The sequence below is a fragment of the Triticum dicoccoides genome, chromosome 2B (genome assembly GCF_002162155.2).
Source record: "Triticum dicoccoides isolate Atlit2015 ecotype Zavitan chromosome 2B, WEW_v2.0, whole genome shotgun sequence".
Taxonomy (NCBI): Eukaryota; Viridiplantae; Streptophyta; class Magnoliopsida; order Poales; family Poaceae; genus Triticum; species Triticum dicoccoides.
This window is the reverse complement of record NC_041383.1, coordinates 767,321,048-767,337,190: the sequence shown is the minus strand read 5'-3', so window position 1 is coordinate 767,337,190 and position 16,143 is coordinate 767,321,048. Positions and strand designations below refer to the sequence as shown.

General features: G+C 49.9%; 2 protein-coding genes across 2 annotated transcripts; both read right to left on the bottom strand.

Annotated features, from left to right (window-relative positions):
* Positions 1–3,737: 3,737 nt before the first annotated feature.
* On the bottom strand, positions 3,738–5,729 carry LOC119366155 (phenolic glucoside malonyltransferase 2-like). The gene is made up of 2 exons (XM_037631837.1): positions 5,054–5,729; positions 3,738–4,514 (listed from the first exon to the last, which is right to left on the bottom strand). Exons 1-2 carry the CDS (start codon positions 5,699–5,701, stop codon positions 3,840–3,842), a joined length of 1,323 nt encoding a protein of 440 aa, XP_037487734.1. The 5' UTR covers positions 5,702–5,729; the 3' UTR covers positions 3,738–3,839.
* A 756-nt stretch (positions 5,730–6,485) lies between these two features.
* Positions 6,486–10,251, bottom strand: LOC119366156 (anthocyanin 5-aromatic acyltransferase-like). Its single transcript, XM_037631838.1, has 3 exons — positions 9,401–10,251; positions 8,365–8,390; positions 6,486–7,110 (listed from the first exon to the last, which is right to left on the bottom strand). The coding sequence occupies exons 1-3, from the start codon at positions 10,217–10,219 to the stop codon at positions 6,513–6,515; spliced, it is 1,443 nt and encodes a 480-aa protein (XP_037487735.1). The 5' UTR covers positions 10,220–10,251; the 3' UTR covers positions 6,486–6,512.
* Between the last annotated feature and the right edge of the window lie 5,892 nt (positions 10,252–16,143).

Sequence of the window (16,143 nt, the reverse complement as noted above, 5' to 3'; positions counted from 1 at the left end):
ACACGTTAAAACCAACCAGTGGAAGCCACCCGGGGCTGGCGTATGGAAAGTGAATGCAGATGCTTCTTTTAGTGCTGAAACAGGGCATAGCAGCGTGGGTGTTGTGGTCAGAGGTCAGACCGGGGCTGTGGCACTGTCAATTTGTAGGCGAGTACTCCCATGCAAGAATGTTGATGAGGCAGAGTTAACGACCATACAGGTGGGGTTGTTGGAACTGCAGAAAGTATAGAGAGGCGCCATCTGCATTGAGACAGACTGCGTTGCGGTCTCAAACCTGCTCCAACCTGAATCACATGACAAGTCGGCCTTGTTCCCACTCATTTCAGATGTGAAAGATATGATGGATTCCTTTGCATCGGCGTCAGCCTCGGCAATCAATCGAGAACGCAATGTTTTGGCTCATAAACTGGCTGACTATGCAAGAGCTCATGGAGACAGTCTATTGATCGCTAATGTTCCTGACGTGCTGAGACAGTTCGTTTCAAATGACTGTAACCTGAACCCTGATAATCTATAAGCGCAGGGCTTTTCTCAAAAAAGAAATCAATTACTGATCATTTTTTAATATTGTGATGATGGTCATCAGATACTATACAATATCTTGGGGTTTTAACATGAGAAACCATGCTTTCACTTTGGGACAGGAAGAATACTATCTGGCAGCTACAAAAATGGATCTATTGTTGTATAAGTAGCAAACTAAACTCTTATTCACACTATATTAGCTACGGGGTGCTCAAGGACAATAGAAAAAAATAGGCCATAGCATCAGGACACAAAATTAAAGTTAGCGAAGGCATCAACCTAAGTTTAGAGTTACCTTAAGAAAAAAATCGACAGAAGGCAAAATTAGGCATCGTACTACTTTCATTAACAGTTGACGACAGAAAATGGAGGTAAATACCAGATTTTAGTGCCATGAAGACCTCGCCATTTTGCAGAGGCGTAAGGCTTTGATCAGATTGTAGTATTTAGAAGCACAAGATAATGGTCTTAGTAAAGGAATGCAAGAGAGATTAATACCAGAGGTAGTGAGCATTGAGCAACACAACATACATTGTATAAATATAGAAAGACATGAACATATTTGTGAATTTTAGTATAAGCATTTCATAGCATCCGAAAAGCAGTAAAATAGCTATAGTTTTTTAAACACCTCTGCTTTGCAAGAACATGAAAAAAAAACTCTAAATCTACGACTGAAAACAATATGTAGAATCAGGAAGAGTAATAGACGTATGATATTGATGATTTATCATAATAAGAGATAAGATGTAGAACTTAAAATGACGCGGAGGAAATAAATGATCATACGACATTCCTATTCCGCAACATAGAAAAACAGAACGACTGGCCAAAGTGATTAATCAACCTCTATGTGAAGGCTGGTGGCTTTATTTTGATGAGTGAGAAATCCATCAAAAGCAATTCAAGATTTTCATTCCTACAAATTAGAGAAACCGGGGCGTTTTGGTCACCATTATCCCAAAAAAGTATGCTATGAAGATATTATTAGGAAACTGATATAAGCTAATTGGCAACCATCTGTATGCTATCAAGATATCATTAGGAAACTGAGGTCACCCAAGAAAACAGGAACTTCATGCATCTTCCTTCCTACTGGACATAAATAAATTTATGAATACCAAATGAACCAAATATTGCACAGAAATATCGAAGGATGTAATTACAACATGCCCACACCACGCCGGATAGTTCAGTAATTATAAGCTGCAACCATCATTATTAGCTACGAAAAACAGAGTACTTGTAAAAAAAGATAGAAGGCCAACTCTCGCAATTTCAGGTACTATCATTCTCATGCTTCATGACAGAAACCGTTCCATGATTTTTCCCGACTATGTTTTCATTTGTAACAAAATGACAAGATAAACGGGGACAAACAATTTGTTTTGTACAACAACCTTTTTATCTTGAACTATTTTAGTTTCTCTACACTAAATTTCTAGACTACGCTGCAAACACAAAAAAAGTTATGTAACGTATATATTAGTTTACACATCTGAAGCTTTTTGTTGCTCCCCCAATCTAGATTTCCTGAATCTTTTTTGTGTAAACCTGATAAAAGCACATATCTTGTTATAAATTGAAAAGGGAAAATAGTGGCAATTAAAAAAAATCATAGTAACTGTAAATTGAGTTCTACATGAGAAGCCAACCATCTTACTTCTCACAATTTTTTCAAAGAATCAAAGTAGTCCAAAGAAATACTTTAACTATTCAGACAAAAATCATATAGATCTTAAGAAAAAATTCCCAAACATCCATGGTTTGAGCAGTATGACTGTGTGTTGCTTTTACCTTGCCTGACATGGTTTGCTGCTCTAAGGTCGTGCATCCCCCATATCCTCCATGGTTTACTGTTACAAACGTGAGCAGCCTCCAAATCCTCCATGGTTTACTGCTCCTGCGGGCTTCTTCAGGGTAGAAAGTGAGGAAGAGAGAGAGAGAGAGAGAGAGAGAGAGAGAGAGAGAGAGAGAGACGGTAAAAGAGAAAGGAAAGAGACCTGCTCACCTGTGGTCGAGCTGCCCTGGCTTGAGGCGTCGGAAGTGTCTCTAGGGCGAACAAGGGCCGGCCTGCTCCTCCCGCAAGTCGACAGTCCCCTTCCATCTTCCGAGCAGCTCCACCCCACCGAGACAAGCGCTGCCACTGCTGCTTCTTTTCCCTGTCGCCGAGTTCTCCTCGGTTCGGGTCACCCCACCGCAGGCCTGTACTGCTTCTTCATCCCTGCTCTCCATGGAGACGTCCGATCTAGAACCACGCATCATCGATGGTCGCGTGGAGGATGAATAAAAGGAAGGGGAGGTGGATCTGCTACGGCTACGGGAGAGAGGAGGAAGAGGAGGAGACGGCGGCGGCGGCCAGGAGGGAGTAAAAGTGAGGGAGGGGGAAGGCCATGTGCGTGCGTGCGTTAGGTTTTCATCTGCCCAACCCCAGACCCAGCCACTCGCCGACGCCGTGGGCGCGCAACCCGCCCACTGCTTCTTGGCCCCACAAATGAGCGAGCCCACCGGTCATGCAATCTCAGCCAAAGCATGCGGGTGTAAAAGAGACGAACGGTTGACCAGCCGACAACACGGTAAAACGAGCGACAGTAAATCGATCGTGGGGTGGAAAAGGCCTCGTGAGCGCAAGTGCGCTAGAATGGCGGGTAACACAGCAGCGTTTATATGTTAGATGCGTGTGGATTGGGGACTTAGTAATTCCCTAATTGCTGCATGATCCTAGTACAGGATCATCCAAGTACTTATGTATTGAGGGTGTGCTTGTTGTCTCAGTGGTGTTTGCATGTGTCAGGTTGTAAACTCCGCACGTGTAAGATCAGGGTCAATGTATTTGCTGGAACTGCACCATGAAAAATTGGAAAATTTATTCGCGGCCTCGATTTTCTGTCGTCTGTCGTCGCATCATCAGTTGTGTGCACTACTACACCGCCCAAAAAAAGAGTAACCAACACTTGACGTAGCCACCAACGTAAGAAATTTTCCTACATAAAAGTGTATAAATTGATTAGCAGATAACACATAATCACGTAAGCAAGAAAGCCCACTGAAACATCGCACTATAAAAAGCCCTTCCATCATCTTCCACATGTGTCAAACCAATTTTTATCTTTATGAAATCTCAACCACACGAAGTGCACGGAGAAGCACGCTCAACCTTTCTAGTAAGATAAAGAACCAACAACTAAGATCGACAACTTCAAAACAGGGAATAGTTAAATAAACAATTCAATTATAATGTATTAATGTTTATAAAACATTTGGGTGTACTGTTTTGAAGTGACCTAAGTAGGTCTCTTTGAGAACAAATATTGTCACTCAAGTAGCGCCAGAAAGTTAGATTTGAACTCGTCCATTTGTGCCGCTTGGAGCAGTGCCACTGAGACCTGCACACCCCGGCCATCCCTGCTGCCCATCAGTGCCACCTGACCATCCGAGTTCATCCTAATCGGCTCTGTTCGCCTTGGCTTGCCCCACCCAAAGTCGGCGATCTGGTATGCACTAAAACCCGACGAGCCTGATATGTTCATTAGCCGGTCGATGGAAGGCATGGGATCGAATGAGAAGAAATTCCACCCAGCGATAGGGTCTTCCTTCATCTTGTTGATCTCGCCTTGGACCGCCGCAGCCGCAGCCGCCAGGGCGCGCTCGCCATGAAGCTCCCGGGCGGGGAGCCTTGCCAAGCACTTGGTGAGGCACGAGCCAATGTACCCCGCGCCGACGGGAGGGTCAAGGCGCTCACGGATGTCGGCGAAGAAGAAGAGCCACACGTCGTCCTCCAAGGAGAACGACTTGCACCGGGCAAAGCACGTCCACGCGAGTGCGACGACGGTGGCGAAAGCAGACGGCGGGCGAGGCAGGGGCGTGCCGCCCGACTCGTTGAGGTGGACGATGTGCTGCTTCAGGCGTTGGATGTCTCCTTCGTCCAAGGTGAACGTTCGGCGAATGAGCCGCTTTCGGTCTTCGAAGACTGATGATGCTAGTGCCACCTGTGGACAGGAACATGTAAGGCGTCAAATGAGTAATGATACACCTACGTTATTATTTGTTACATATTTTAGGCTAGTTATGGTGGAGAATAAGTTACATTAGCAACATGTGGAGAGCAAGTTAAATTCGTTCAAACACGTTCAGATTTCATATAAACACGTCTTTCTTCATTAATTACTTGCCACATCGTCTATTTTGTCTAGATACGTATGATGTTATCACTTATGTTTATGATGTTATCACTTATGTTACTTCTATTATGGGTAGTCTTACCGGAGAAATGTAGCCAGTTTGTAAGTCTAGCATTTTCGGTGTCAAGTACACCCATTTTCAGAGACGGTTCTGAAAGGTTATGGTATAGGACCATCACTTCATCTACATCAAAATTGATCTGTATTTTTCACATCAGTCTTTCGGTGTCTCTGCGTGTATAAGATTGTGAGTGGATGGTGCTACCTAATCTGCTCTAAAAGTATTAATTTCTCAAATTCAACACGAAGACATCAAGACGCTTAGAGCGAACCCATCATGTACGTACCGAGGGCAAATTTGGAGCGAACTTCCGCAGGACACTCCTGGCCAGGTCGTCGCCGCCGGGCATCTTGACGAGCGAGCGGTCGAAGCACGGCGTGGCGGCCGGCGTCTCGCCCCGGCACGCCGTCGCCCACGCCTCGACGAACGTCCACAGCGCCCGCCCGTCGGCGGCACCGTGGTGCACCGTCACCCCGAGGGCCACGCCGCCCACTAAACGGGTGGCCTGCACGGCCAGCACGGCGGTGGGAAGCTGGCTCATGTCCACCTCCGGCACGAGCGCCTCGAGCACGCGCAGGTCGTGCTCCTCGTCGCCGGCCAGACGTCCGATGTCTGCGTCGCACTCGGCGACGACGAACCTGACGCCGTCGGAGGCGGAGCAGCTGATGCCGACGTCCCCCGTCTCCTCGAGGTGGACCAGCTTGCCAGCGAGCGGCACGAAGCTTTCCAAAGTCGCGGCGAGGGAGGAGCGGAGGGACTCGATAATGGCGTTGAATGGCGGCATGTCGTCGCCCTCGTAGAGCAGGACGTGCTGCAGCACGGGGAAGACGACCCAGAGCGCCTCCATGGCGGTGAACCTGATCGGCCCCGGCGGAGTCGCGGCGGTCTCCGGCACGCCCACATAGCTCGCGTCGATAATCCTCACGGGCGACATGGGGACGACAGAGCAGGAAGGTACCAGATCGAGAGCTGCGCGCTCGCCGGTGAGGATTATCGTGTGTGCGGACGACAGGAGCCGGGCGAACGGTGGCACGGGTGCACCGCGGCTTGTGTTTGGCAGTACGCGGGCGCGTCCTTGGCGCTCTCTACTACTACTACTGGCAGTCGCAGTCGATCGACATGAAACAGTGACGAGAATAGGCGTGCACTGGCGCTAGGCGTGCCAGCAGTATGAATACTGGTGAACAGGAACGATTTTATGATCCAAGAGAATCCTCAGCTGGCCCACCCAGAGAGAGTGTCGAACCCAACCACGCAACCTGAGACACTCGTCAATCCCAGCTTTACTTTTTGTTTGACCAGCAACAGTGAGGACACCTCCCATTGTCATTTTAGAGCAAGTATAATAGAGCTGAGTCAGCGGGCTATAAGAAATAAACTAGTATATTTCTGCTTAGTTGGAGGAAAGAGAAGAGGAGAGAGAAAGTAAGCGGGTTCTTCGTGAAAAGCCAGCTCTAGCACATGCTCCTAGGCACTTTGTGAGAATGAAAGGTGGGCCACATAATAAAAAAGTAGTACACTCTTTTTATCTACTATTGTACATGTTGGCTATAAGACGGGCTATAGGTGACATGGCACAGGCTTATAGCCAGCAGCTGGCTATACTATTAACCATGCTCTTAAGTAGTGTCAGCGGTGACGTCATCTTCTTCAGATATTCTCACGTGTGTTGCTATTTGCATCCTCCACCGAACATTAATTTGAGCCGACTAATTTGAATTGACCCGAAAAGAAAAAAAAAAGCATCACTTGAGTAGCTCATGGAAATTAGACTTGAACGCATCCATGTGTGCCGGTCGGAGCAGTGACAACGACACCTGCACCCCCCGGCCATCCCTGCTACGCATCAGGGCCACCTGACCGTCGTGGTTCATCGTGATCGGCTCCGTTCGCATCGGCTTCCCCGACGATCCCGATATGTTCATCATACGGCCCATAGAGGCATCAGCCATCAGCATGTAAAAGTTCCACCCGGCGACAGGGTCCTCCTTCACCTTGTGGATCCCGTCCTGCACCGTCGACGCCGCGGCTGCCAAGGCGCGGTCGCCACGAAGCTCCGGCACGGGGAGTTTCGATACGCACCCGGTAAGGCACGCACCGATGTACCCTTTGTCGACAGGAGGGACAAGGCGGCCGCGGGAGTCGGCGAAGAAGAAGAGTTGCGCGTCGTCCTCCAAGGAGGGCTTGCACCGGGCGGAGCACGTCCAAGCGAGCACGACGATGATGGTGAAAGTTGATGGCGAGTGAGGCAAGGGTGCGCCGTGGGATTCCCCTAGATTGACGATGCGTTGTTTTTTTACTTTTACTTTTTGTCTTTTTACATGTTGTGTCTCTCCATTAAAACTTGGTTAAATCTCAGTCGACTAATATCTAGCCACACCCTATCATCAATTGTCAGGAAGGTTGTAAAATGTCCTGAGTCCATCTGCACATGAGCTCAGAAAATGATCTAGATTGGATGTCATGTTTCTCAGCCCGAGCTTAATAAATTCCAAAAGAATTGAAAATAATTCAAAAAATTCTGAATTTTTTTCGGAAAACATTGACAATTTTTCTAAATGCTTGCAAAATTTTATCATGAAACAACAATCATGAAAGTCGTGGCAAAAAAAAAAAACAATGGTTCAAAAGTGCTATTTTCGAATGCATTTTGGAGTGCTGATTTTGTTATTTTTTCCCCGACTTTCACAAATATTCTTTCACGATGAAATCCTGCAAGCAGCCACAAAAAATTTCAATGTTTGCCAAAAAAAATATGTTTTCATTTTTTCGACTTTACCTCGTAGAATATGACTTTAGATCTAGATTTTCTTATATCAGTTTTTTTTTCTGGTGGATGGTGATAGCTGTGTTCTTGATCTAAAATATTGATTCCTCTGAGCCCACGAATATCTCAGTTCGAACTTCGAAGACAAAAAACACGGGATGACGATCCACAGCGCCTCCATCGCGGTCAGCTTGATCGGCTCCGGCAAAGGCTCGGTGGTTTCCGGCACATGGACGTAGCCCGCGTCGACGATCCTCACCTGCGACATGGCCGGCCGGGGCGACGGAGGTCGCAGTTGCCAGGTAGAATTGCCCGCTGGCAATGGCTAGCGTGTGGAACTGGGCACCACACGGATGCACCGCACCTTCCTTATATTTGGCAGTACGTACGCCAGTCGATGGGCAGGACATAGAAACCACACAGCTTGTGGACGGAGACGGATCGGACGAATTTCTTGTGGATAGTCCTCCGGCGAATTTGTGCCGCGCCATGATAGTGCTATGACACCTAGTACGCAAAGATAAAGGCCGCGTGCCGGGCTGCCGGCTATACCAAAAATGATGAACGGCCGAGGATGAACGAGTAAGCGCACCTCCGACGCTTGTCCCCGTAAACATCCCGACCGCTCGGTCTTTGAGCCCTCCAACATCATCCTTTAATATGTCTGCGGGCCGCGAACCAATTTGTGGTTGGATGATTAGAGGTACTGTGGTATCCCCAGTCCATCAGGGTTCAAATCCTGCTCGCATTTATTTCTGAATTTATTTCAGGATTTCCGGCGATGCGCATTCAGTGGGAGGAGACGTTTCCGTCGACGACGAGGCGCCTACGGTGACTTCGTAAATCTCAAGGGATGCTCATAGGGGTAGCGTTACGTGTGTGCGTTCATAGGGTGAGTGTATGCGTGTATATATGAGCGCCTGTGTCTGTACTGATGTTCAAAAAAAATATGTCTGCGGGCCAGTTTGATCGTCCAAATTCCCGCAAATCAAACACATTAATATACGCATCAAGGGCGCCTCCCCGCGATAGCCACGTCATTACAAATACGACAAAAATAAAACATGGTAGCGATTGGGTAGTGAGAGGAAAAAGGAGATCGGGGGGTCACGCCAGCCGCCGCTGCGTGTAAGGCGTGTAGATATCACTAACTGTGTTGATAAATCTCGACTGACGTTAAGTCTCACTCGATGTGATATTCATATGATCTTACGCGAAGATCCATTTAATATCTTTTTTACTTTTGCTTTTTGTTTTTTTACATGTTATGTCACTTGATTGAGACTTGGTTAAATCTTAGTCGACTGATATCTATCCACACCCTATCACAAATTGTCAGGAAGGTTGTAAAATGTCATGGGTCCATCTGCGCATGAGCCCACAAAAATGATCTAGATTGGACGTCATGTTTCTTGAACTCGGGTGAATAGTAAATTCTAAAAATTGAAAATAATTCAAAAAATTCTCTTTTTTTTGCGGAAAACATTGACAATTTTTCTAGATTTTTGCAAAATTTTATCATGAAACAACATTCGTGAAAGTCGTAGCAAAAAAGAAACCAATGGTCAAAAAATGCTATTTTCGAGTGGATTTTGGAGTGCTGATTTTGTTATTTTTGCCCGACTTTCACAAATATTCTTTCACGATGAAATTTTCTAAGCATCCACAAAAAATTTCAATGTTTGCCAACAAAAAAATATGTTTTTTTCGAATTTACTGTTCATCCCGGAGTAGAATATGACTTTAGATCATTTTATTATATCAGTTTATTTTTTCTGGTGGATGGTGATAGCTGTGTTCTTGATCTAAAATATTGATTCCTCTGAGCCCACGAATATCTCAGTTCGAACTTCGAAGACAAAAAACATGCTTTATTAGACATGAAAGAGAACAACCACGTACCGAAGGCAAATTCGGGGCCACCTTCCGTACGACGCTCCTGGCCAGCTCTTCGCCGCCGGGCAGCTTGACGAGGGAGCGGTCGAAGCACGGCGTCGTGGCCGGCGTCTCGCCCCGGCACGCCGCCGCCCACGCCTCAACGAACGTCCACAGCGCCCGGCCGTCGGCGACACCGTGGTGCACCGTCACCCCGACCGCCACGCCGCCCTGGAAGCGCGTGGCCTGCACGGCCAGCACGGGGGTCGGCAGCAGGCTCATGTCCACCTCCGGCACGAGCCCCTCGAGCACGCGCAGGTCGTGCTCCTCGTCTCCGGCCAGGCGCCCGATGTCTGCGTCGCACTCCGCGACGACGAACCGGACGCTGTCGGAGGCGGAGCAGCTGATGCCGACGTCCCCCGTTTCCTCGAGGTGGACCAGCTTGCCGGCGAGCGGCGCGAAGCTGCGCAAAGTCGCGGCGAGGGAGGAACGAAGCGACTGAACGATAGCGTCGAAGGGCGGCGTGTCGTCGTCGCCCTCGTAGAGCAGCACGTGCTGCAGCACCGGGATGACGATCCACAGCGCCTCCATGGCGGTCAGCTTGATCGGCCCCGGTGGCCGGACGGCGGTCTCCGGCACATCGACGTAGCTCGCGTCGACGATCCTCACCTGCGACATGGCCGGCCGGGGCGACGGAGGTAGGTAGAATTGCCCGCTGGCTATGGCTAGCGTGTGGAGCTGGGCAGCACACGGATGCACCGCACCTTCCTTATATGTGGCAGTACGTACGCCAGTCGATGGGCAGGACATAGAGAACACACAGCTTGTGGACGGAGACGGATCGGACGAATTTCTTGTGGATAGTCCTCCGGCGAATTTGTGCCGCGCCGTGATAGTGCTATGAGTCTATGACACTAACCTAGTACGCAAAGACAAAGGCCGCGTGCCGGCTATACCAAAAATGATGAACAGCCGAGGTGAAAGCAATGCTACATGCACGGGGTGATTACGGGGGTTTTACGGGGTGGATCCACTTGGAAGTTTGTGATTGGTCATTTGGAAAAATTGGCCCCATATCCTCCTGAAAATCTGGGGGCGGGCTGGTTTAGTTAGTTGAAAAGGCCCCGTAATTACTCTGTAAAGGTCCGTGAGTCTAGCATTTTTAGGATGAACGAGTAAGCGCACCTCCAACGCGGTCCCCGTAAACATCTAGACCGCTCGGTCCGGACTCTTTGAGCCCTCCAACGCCACCCGTTAATATATCTGCGGCTGGTTTGGTCTTCCAAATTTCCACAAATCGAAAGCAAGCTGGAAGGAGGTTTGCGGTAGTCCAGACGTCTACCACGTATACATGTTACTATTTGGTCTATTCATAGTCATCGTCGTGTGTCCCGCTTTAGAATTATCTTCACGCATTTATATCGGTCTCCGCTCTAGAGCGGAAACGACATGAGTGTACAGAAAGAATGGTTCAACTCAACACAATATTTGCATCCTCTCCCTCCCTGCCATCCTCGAGAAAGCGAATCTTGCTTGGCATGTTAACGGACACGAGCAAAAGATATACACAAACCATTTTGTGGACACAGGTTCGCAGTTCATTCGGGCACACAAAGACTAACAGCATCTCCAGCCAGCCGGGCCACTCATACATGTCTTAAACGTCCGGACATCCGGTAAAACAAAAAATCGATACAACCGGACCTCCCAAACCACGAAAAAACGCCCGGGTAGACCGGCACCCTTTATATCCAGCTCAAATATAGGACGGATATGGGACGTTCCGGACATGCCCGGACGCATCCGCCTGACAGGACTGGCCCATCACCGACCCCGCAAAAAACCCCAATCCGGGCGACGAGCTCAAACTCTAGCTCACTCTGTCCTTCTCTCGCTCCGTCCACTCCTCTTCCTCTTTCTTTTCGATCCCATCCACCACGATGAGCAGCTCCGGCAGCGACTCCGGCACGGAGCTCGACTACGAGGAGGAGATGCCCCTCCGGATTGCGCTGGAGCGGTCCAAGGTAGAGACCGGCCCACACAGTCTCGTTTCCCCGCCGGACGCTCCTCCACGCGGCCAACGTTGGGTGCTTGTGCCGCGCTTCCGGCCCGCACGCGTACTCCGGAGTCAGAGGCGCGCGCCGCGAGAGGCAGCGTGCACGGGAGAGGGACGCGGCAGAGCAGTCCGCGTGCCGCCGCCGCGGGACCGAGTCAGATGCCGACGAGGACGCGCGTCTCCTCGCATGGGTGTACCACCGCTCCTCACAATGGCGAAGACGGACGCTCGCCGCCTTCGACGAAAAAACGCCAAGGCCTTCTGGCTTGCTATTGAGCAGTCGGAGCGTGAGGCGAAGGTGGCAGTGGCTGAGAAGGCTCGGGTGACAAGGCTGAAGCGGGAGCAGGACATGGCGGTCTGTCGGATGAAGGGGCTCATCATCGTCTCCGACTCCGATGGCGGCGACAGCTGCACCTCCTCGTCCGACAACCAAGACCCTCCACCAGCCGCGGATGCCTACAGCTGCGCCGGCGACCGGAAGGGCAAAGGCCCGGCGAGGAACTGGTGATTCCGACCCCCCTCCTCCTCAATGTTTATATTGTTTTTAGTTGTAGAAGTTTATGAACTTGTCTGGGGATGAACTATGATCTTTTGGATGTGGTGAAGTATGTTAATGTCCGTTTGCAGCCGATCTTGTGTTCCTTTGCAGTCAATTTTTGTTGTCCGTCGTTTGATCATGCAGGATAGATCAACGTTTGCATATGTAGTATGGATATGAGATACGCGGATGCAGAGTGGCAAATATGAGGAGATCCCGGTCAATTTCCGCGGACGCGTCCGCGGGCGTTTGAGGGGCCGGATTTGCCAACTGCGGCTGTAGATGCTCTAACCGAAGCAAATCCATTTTGTTTAGGAACTCCACTCTATGAGACCTTCACTACCTTTGGCAGCATCTACTGATTCAGAACTTAATTTGAACGACATATTTTGATCTAGACGCTTTTGGGATGTTTCTAATAACTAACGAATTTTGTTAGATCATATTTCAATTGGAACTTTCCGCATCGATCGTTTTTATTATGTCTTGTTTTTACTCCTATATTGGGAGTTACTCTACGTATTGCTTGACATAAAACTAATAATGGATTTGTTTTTGTCTTTTTGTTGAATCTTTTTCACGGCTCGATAGAGAATTTGATAAGCTGATGATCTTTTTTTCCGCCTTTCATAATACGGTTAACCATCATCTAAATTAATCGATACGAAAAAATTGGATTGGATTTTAGAATTCTTTTTTCTGCAATACCTCGATGTGACATGAGCAGTTTGCACGCGTCAGGTTTAGCCCACACATGTGGAGAGTGACAATTCCATTCCATACACGCAACCCGTCGAATCAACACTTACTGAAAAAACATGTCTAATCAACAATGGTGTCATTTTCTTAAATAGCGATGCATTTGAAAAGCTGTACAGAATAGTAAGCATACATTTTTTTTGTTATAAAAGCCTTCATGACGGTTTTTATTCATACAGAAAAATTCTTGTATTGTTTGTGATCTCAACCATAAGAAATGCACAAGGCTCCTCTTACCAAGCAGAAGGACTAGAGTTCTCCGACTTGCTAACACATTGCCGTCATATTAGCTTCCTTAGGACAAAATTCAAAGGAACTATCACTAAACTCATGGCAGAGAAAAAAACAACCGTCCTAGATCGCCGCCGCATGCCCTAGTGAATGTCCACCCATTCTTCGTGAAATTCCTAACTTTCATACAACCGAAATTTACCACGAGCCTGTTGCACCCCATATAATTTGCTAAGGAAAGGTCGTCCAGCGGAGCCATCGCCTGTGCCGTCGTCGCATCGCTAGCAGCATCAAGGGCGTGTTTGGTTGCCTGTGTGAGGTCCAACCAGGCCCGCACGAGAAGGATTCGGCCTGTTTGGTAGCCCGCATACACTATTGGGTCTGCATCGCACGCTTCTTAAAGCATCTCAGGGCCTGGCTCACTGGAAACGCATCGAATCGGCGGTTTCTCCAGGGCCAGCCCCGAGCGGTGCACGTGAGTGGGCGCGGCTGCACGCGCGTGGCCACGCTCGAGAAGCCGCGTTGCTTCCCGAAGCACCGGCAGTTATTAGCCTCACCGCCCCTCACCGCTCCCTCTTCCCACTCTCCCAACTCTCACCGGCGGCGGCGGATCGGAGCAGAGGAAGAAGACCACCGGACTCCATCACTGGCGGCGGCGGATCGGAGCAGAGGAAGAAGACCACCGGACTCCCCAATGACGGTAAGCACTTCTCTCTCTTCCACATGAACGCTAGATTCGATCCATGGCGATAGATTCGATCCACGGCGGACGGGAATGGGGAATAGAGGTAGCTAAGCATAGGGGTAAATCATACTAGTTCATAGCAGTTCATACATGCAAGATCGGTAGATTTAGGGATTGGGAGATAGGGGAATAGGGGAAAAGGGGGTACAGAACGGACACCGGCTGACCGCGGCGGCCGTCACCGGCGTGCGGAGCGGCTGGTCGAGCCGCTGGCCTTCATCTTCTTCTTCATCGCCGTGCGGGCCGGCTGGTCGTCCTCGTCGTCCTCGGCGGAGTCAAGGTCGATCTGCCAGGTAGGACGGACTGGCTCCGGCGCCCTACCTGGCATGTGCACCGCCTCTTCTTCCTCCTCCTTAGGCTCCCCGCTGATGACTGCCGGCGGCATGATACCCGTCTCCCAGTATAATGCGGCACGACGGTCATTAGGAGCAAAGTAGGTCTTGTACTTGCACCACTTCCTCATCTGTTTAGGATCGTCGGAGACGGCCTGATTCATGGCCCAGCGAAGGATGTCAACTGCCATCGCGCCCTTCGCTGGGTCAGGAATCAGCGTCTTCAGCTCATCTTGAGTGGCCTTCATGAGCACGGCATTGGATTCGTTCTGCATTGCCGGCATGGAGCCGAAGTTCGAGCACACCTCCATGGTGTTCTCGAACTTGGTCCGGTCACCAGTCGTCCACCCGAGGAAGAAGGCCCTCCAGCCAATACCCCAAGGGAAGGGGTTGCCGTTGGAGCTGGAGCTAGAGCTCATGGCGATGGGGAGGAGGAAGGGACAGTGAGAGAAGAGAGGGGGTGGGTAAATAGTGGTGGGTAGGGTGAGTAAATATAAGGGGGGTGGAGAGGAGGAGAAGAGTGACAGTCATTCCGTTTTAACTGCAAGCTCTTGAATTAGCCATGAACTCTGTGCAATGCCTGACTCCATGACTTGTGTGCGGATCGAGGATAGCAATGCGATGGGCACGGAGGTGCTCCCGACCGTTGACAGCAAGGGCAAGCAACCCCTGTCGTGGTTCTAAGTCTGACAGTAGAATGGGGGGTAGGTATGGAGAGGCAAGATCCTAGCTATGGAGTAGTTGTATACGCAAGGGATTTACGAGTTCAGGCCCTTCTCGGAGGAAGTAACAGCCCTACGTCTCGGAGCCCGGAGGCGGTCGACTGGATTATGTGCGTATGAGTTACAGAGGTGCGAACCCTTTACACTGAGGAGGGGGGTGGCTTATATAGTGTCTGCCAGACCCCTCCGGCCCTCAGTTATGCAGGGTTTAAAGTACATAAAGATGGGTGTTATCAGTAACGCCTTACATAAAGTGTCATCATGGCCATAAAGACTACTTAATTACAGACCGTTTGGATGCAGAGTGGCTCTTGATCTCCTAGTGGTCGAGTGAGTCTTCATGGTCGAGTGCCTTCGAGTCCGTCGAGTGGAATCCCTCTTAGTCGAGTGGAAGGTAGTTTCTTCTGAAGATGTCCTTGGGGAGGGTACTTTGGACAGGCCCGTGACCCTACCCTAGGTACATGACTTCATCATTAGCCCCTGAATAGATCGAGGTTTGAGTGAGGAAGGAGTTGATAATCTTTCCGACCCATTTTTGTGTTCCGAACATGTCTCATCTTGGATCAATACTCTTTTGTAACGATGGCAGCAACTTTTCTTTCGGTCGCCTTGATCCATTCCTTTCTTCTGTCGAGTGAACTTTTGGACTTAGTGAACTTTCGAGCGACGGATCGCAGGAAATCTATCGTCTGACAAATTGATCTTCTGTTAGCGGATTTTGTGGGATCCGAATTTTTGGGAAGCGCGCGAAGCGGTGCGGACCGCGGTACTCGGACGGGATAAGGTGTGGACACCTCGATTCTCGTGCCGCCTTTTTCACCACGTATCAAGCGTGCGCGACTGTTTCGGGATGTGACAGGATCGCCCGGGCCTACCTGTCAGCCACTCGGAAGCGACTTTATATAAAGCGTCGGGCGAGGGTTTTTGAACAGTGCCTTCTCATTCTTCTCTCCGCCCTCTTCGCCTCCGCCTGCTGCGCCTGCTCTCGCCTCCGCCCATCCACTCCTCGCGTGCTTCGCCGGCGACAATGGTGAAGGAGAAGACGGCGGCCTTGGAGCGCGCCAAGAAGGCGACGGCAACGGGGAAAGCAAAGGGGAGAGCGCCCAGTCGGGGCGGATCTTCGTCAAGGTCCCGCCCGCCGCAAGGTTGGGTCCAAGGGGATTGGATCCACTCGACCATCACCGAGGAGGATCTCAATGACCTGGCCAACGAGGGTCTGATCTCCCACGGGTCAGCGAGGCTCCCGGGGTCCGAGTGGCAACCGCAGCCGCAGGAGGGTGAGTGCGTTCTCCTAGCCACACATGTAGATCGAGGGTTCTCTCTGTCGCCGAGTGTTTTCTTCCGAGGGTTT

Bases quoted from the DNA above. Each gene is read 5' to 3' on its own strand.
- LOC119366155 (XM_037631837.1), bottom strand. From the start codon at position 5,701: ATGTCGCCCGTGAGGATTATCGACGCGAGCTATGTGGGCGTGCCGGAG. The intron at 4,515-5,053 runs GTACGTACATGA...TCCTGTCCACAG, and splicing joins TCGCTCCAAATTTGCCCTCG to GTGGCACTAGCATCATCAGT.
- LOC119366156 (XM_037631838.1), bottom strand. From the start codon at position 10,219: ATGTCCTGCCCATCGACTGGCGTACGTACTGCCACATATAAGGAAGGT. The intron at 8,391-9,400 runs GTTTTTTGTCTT...TACCCCTATGAG, and splicing joins TTTCATGTCTAATAAAGCAT to CATCCCTTGAGATTTACGAA. The intron at 7,111-8,364 runs GTAGGCGCCTCG...GATTTAACCAAG, and splicing joins TTGAGATTTACGAAGTCACC to TTTTAATGGAGAGACACAAC.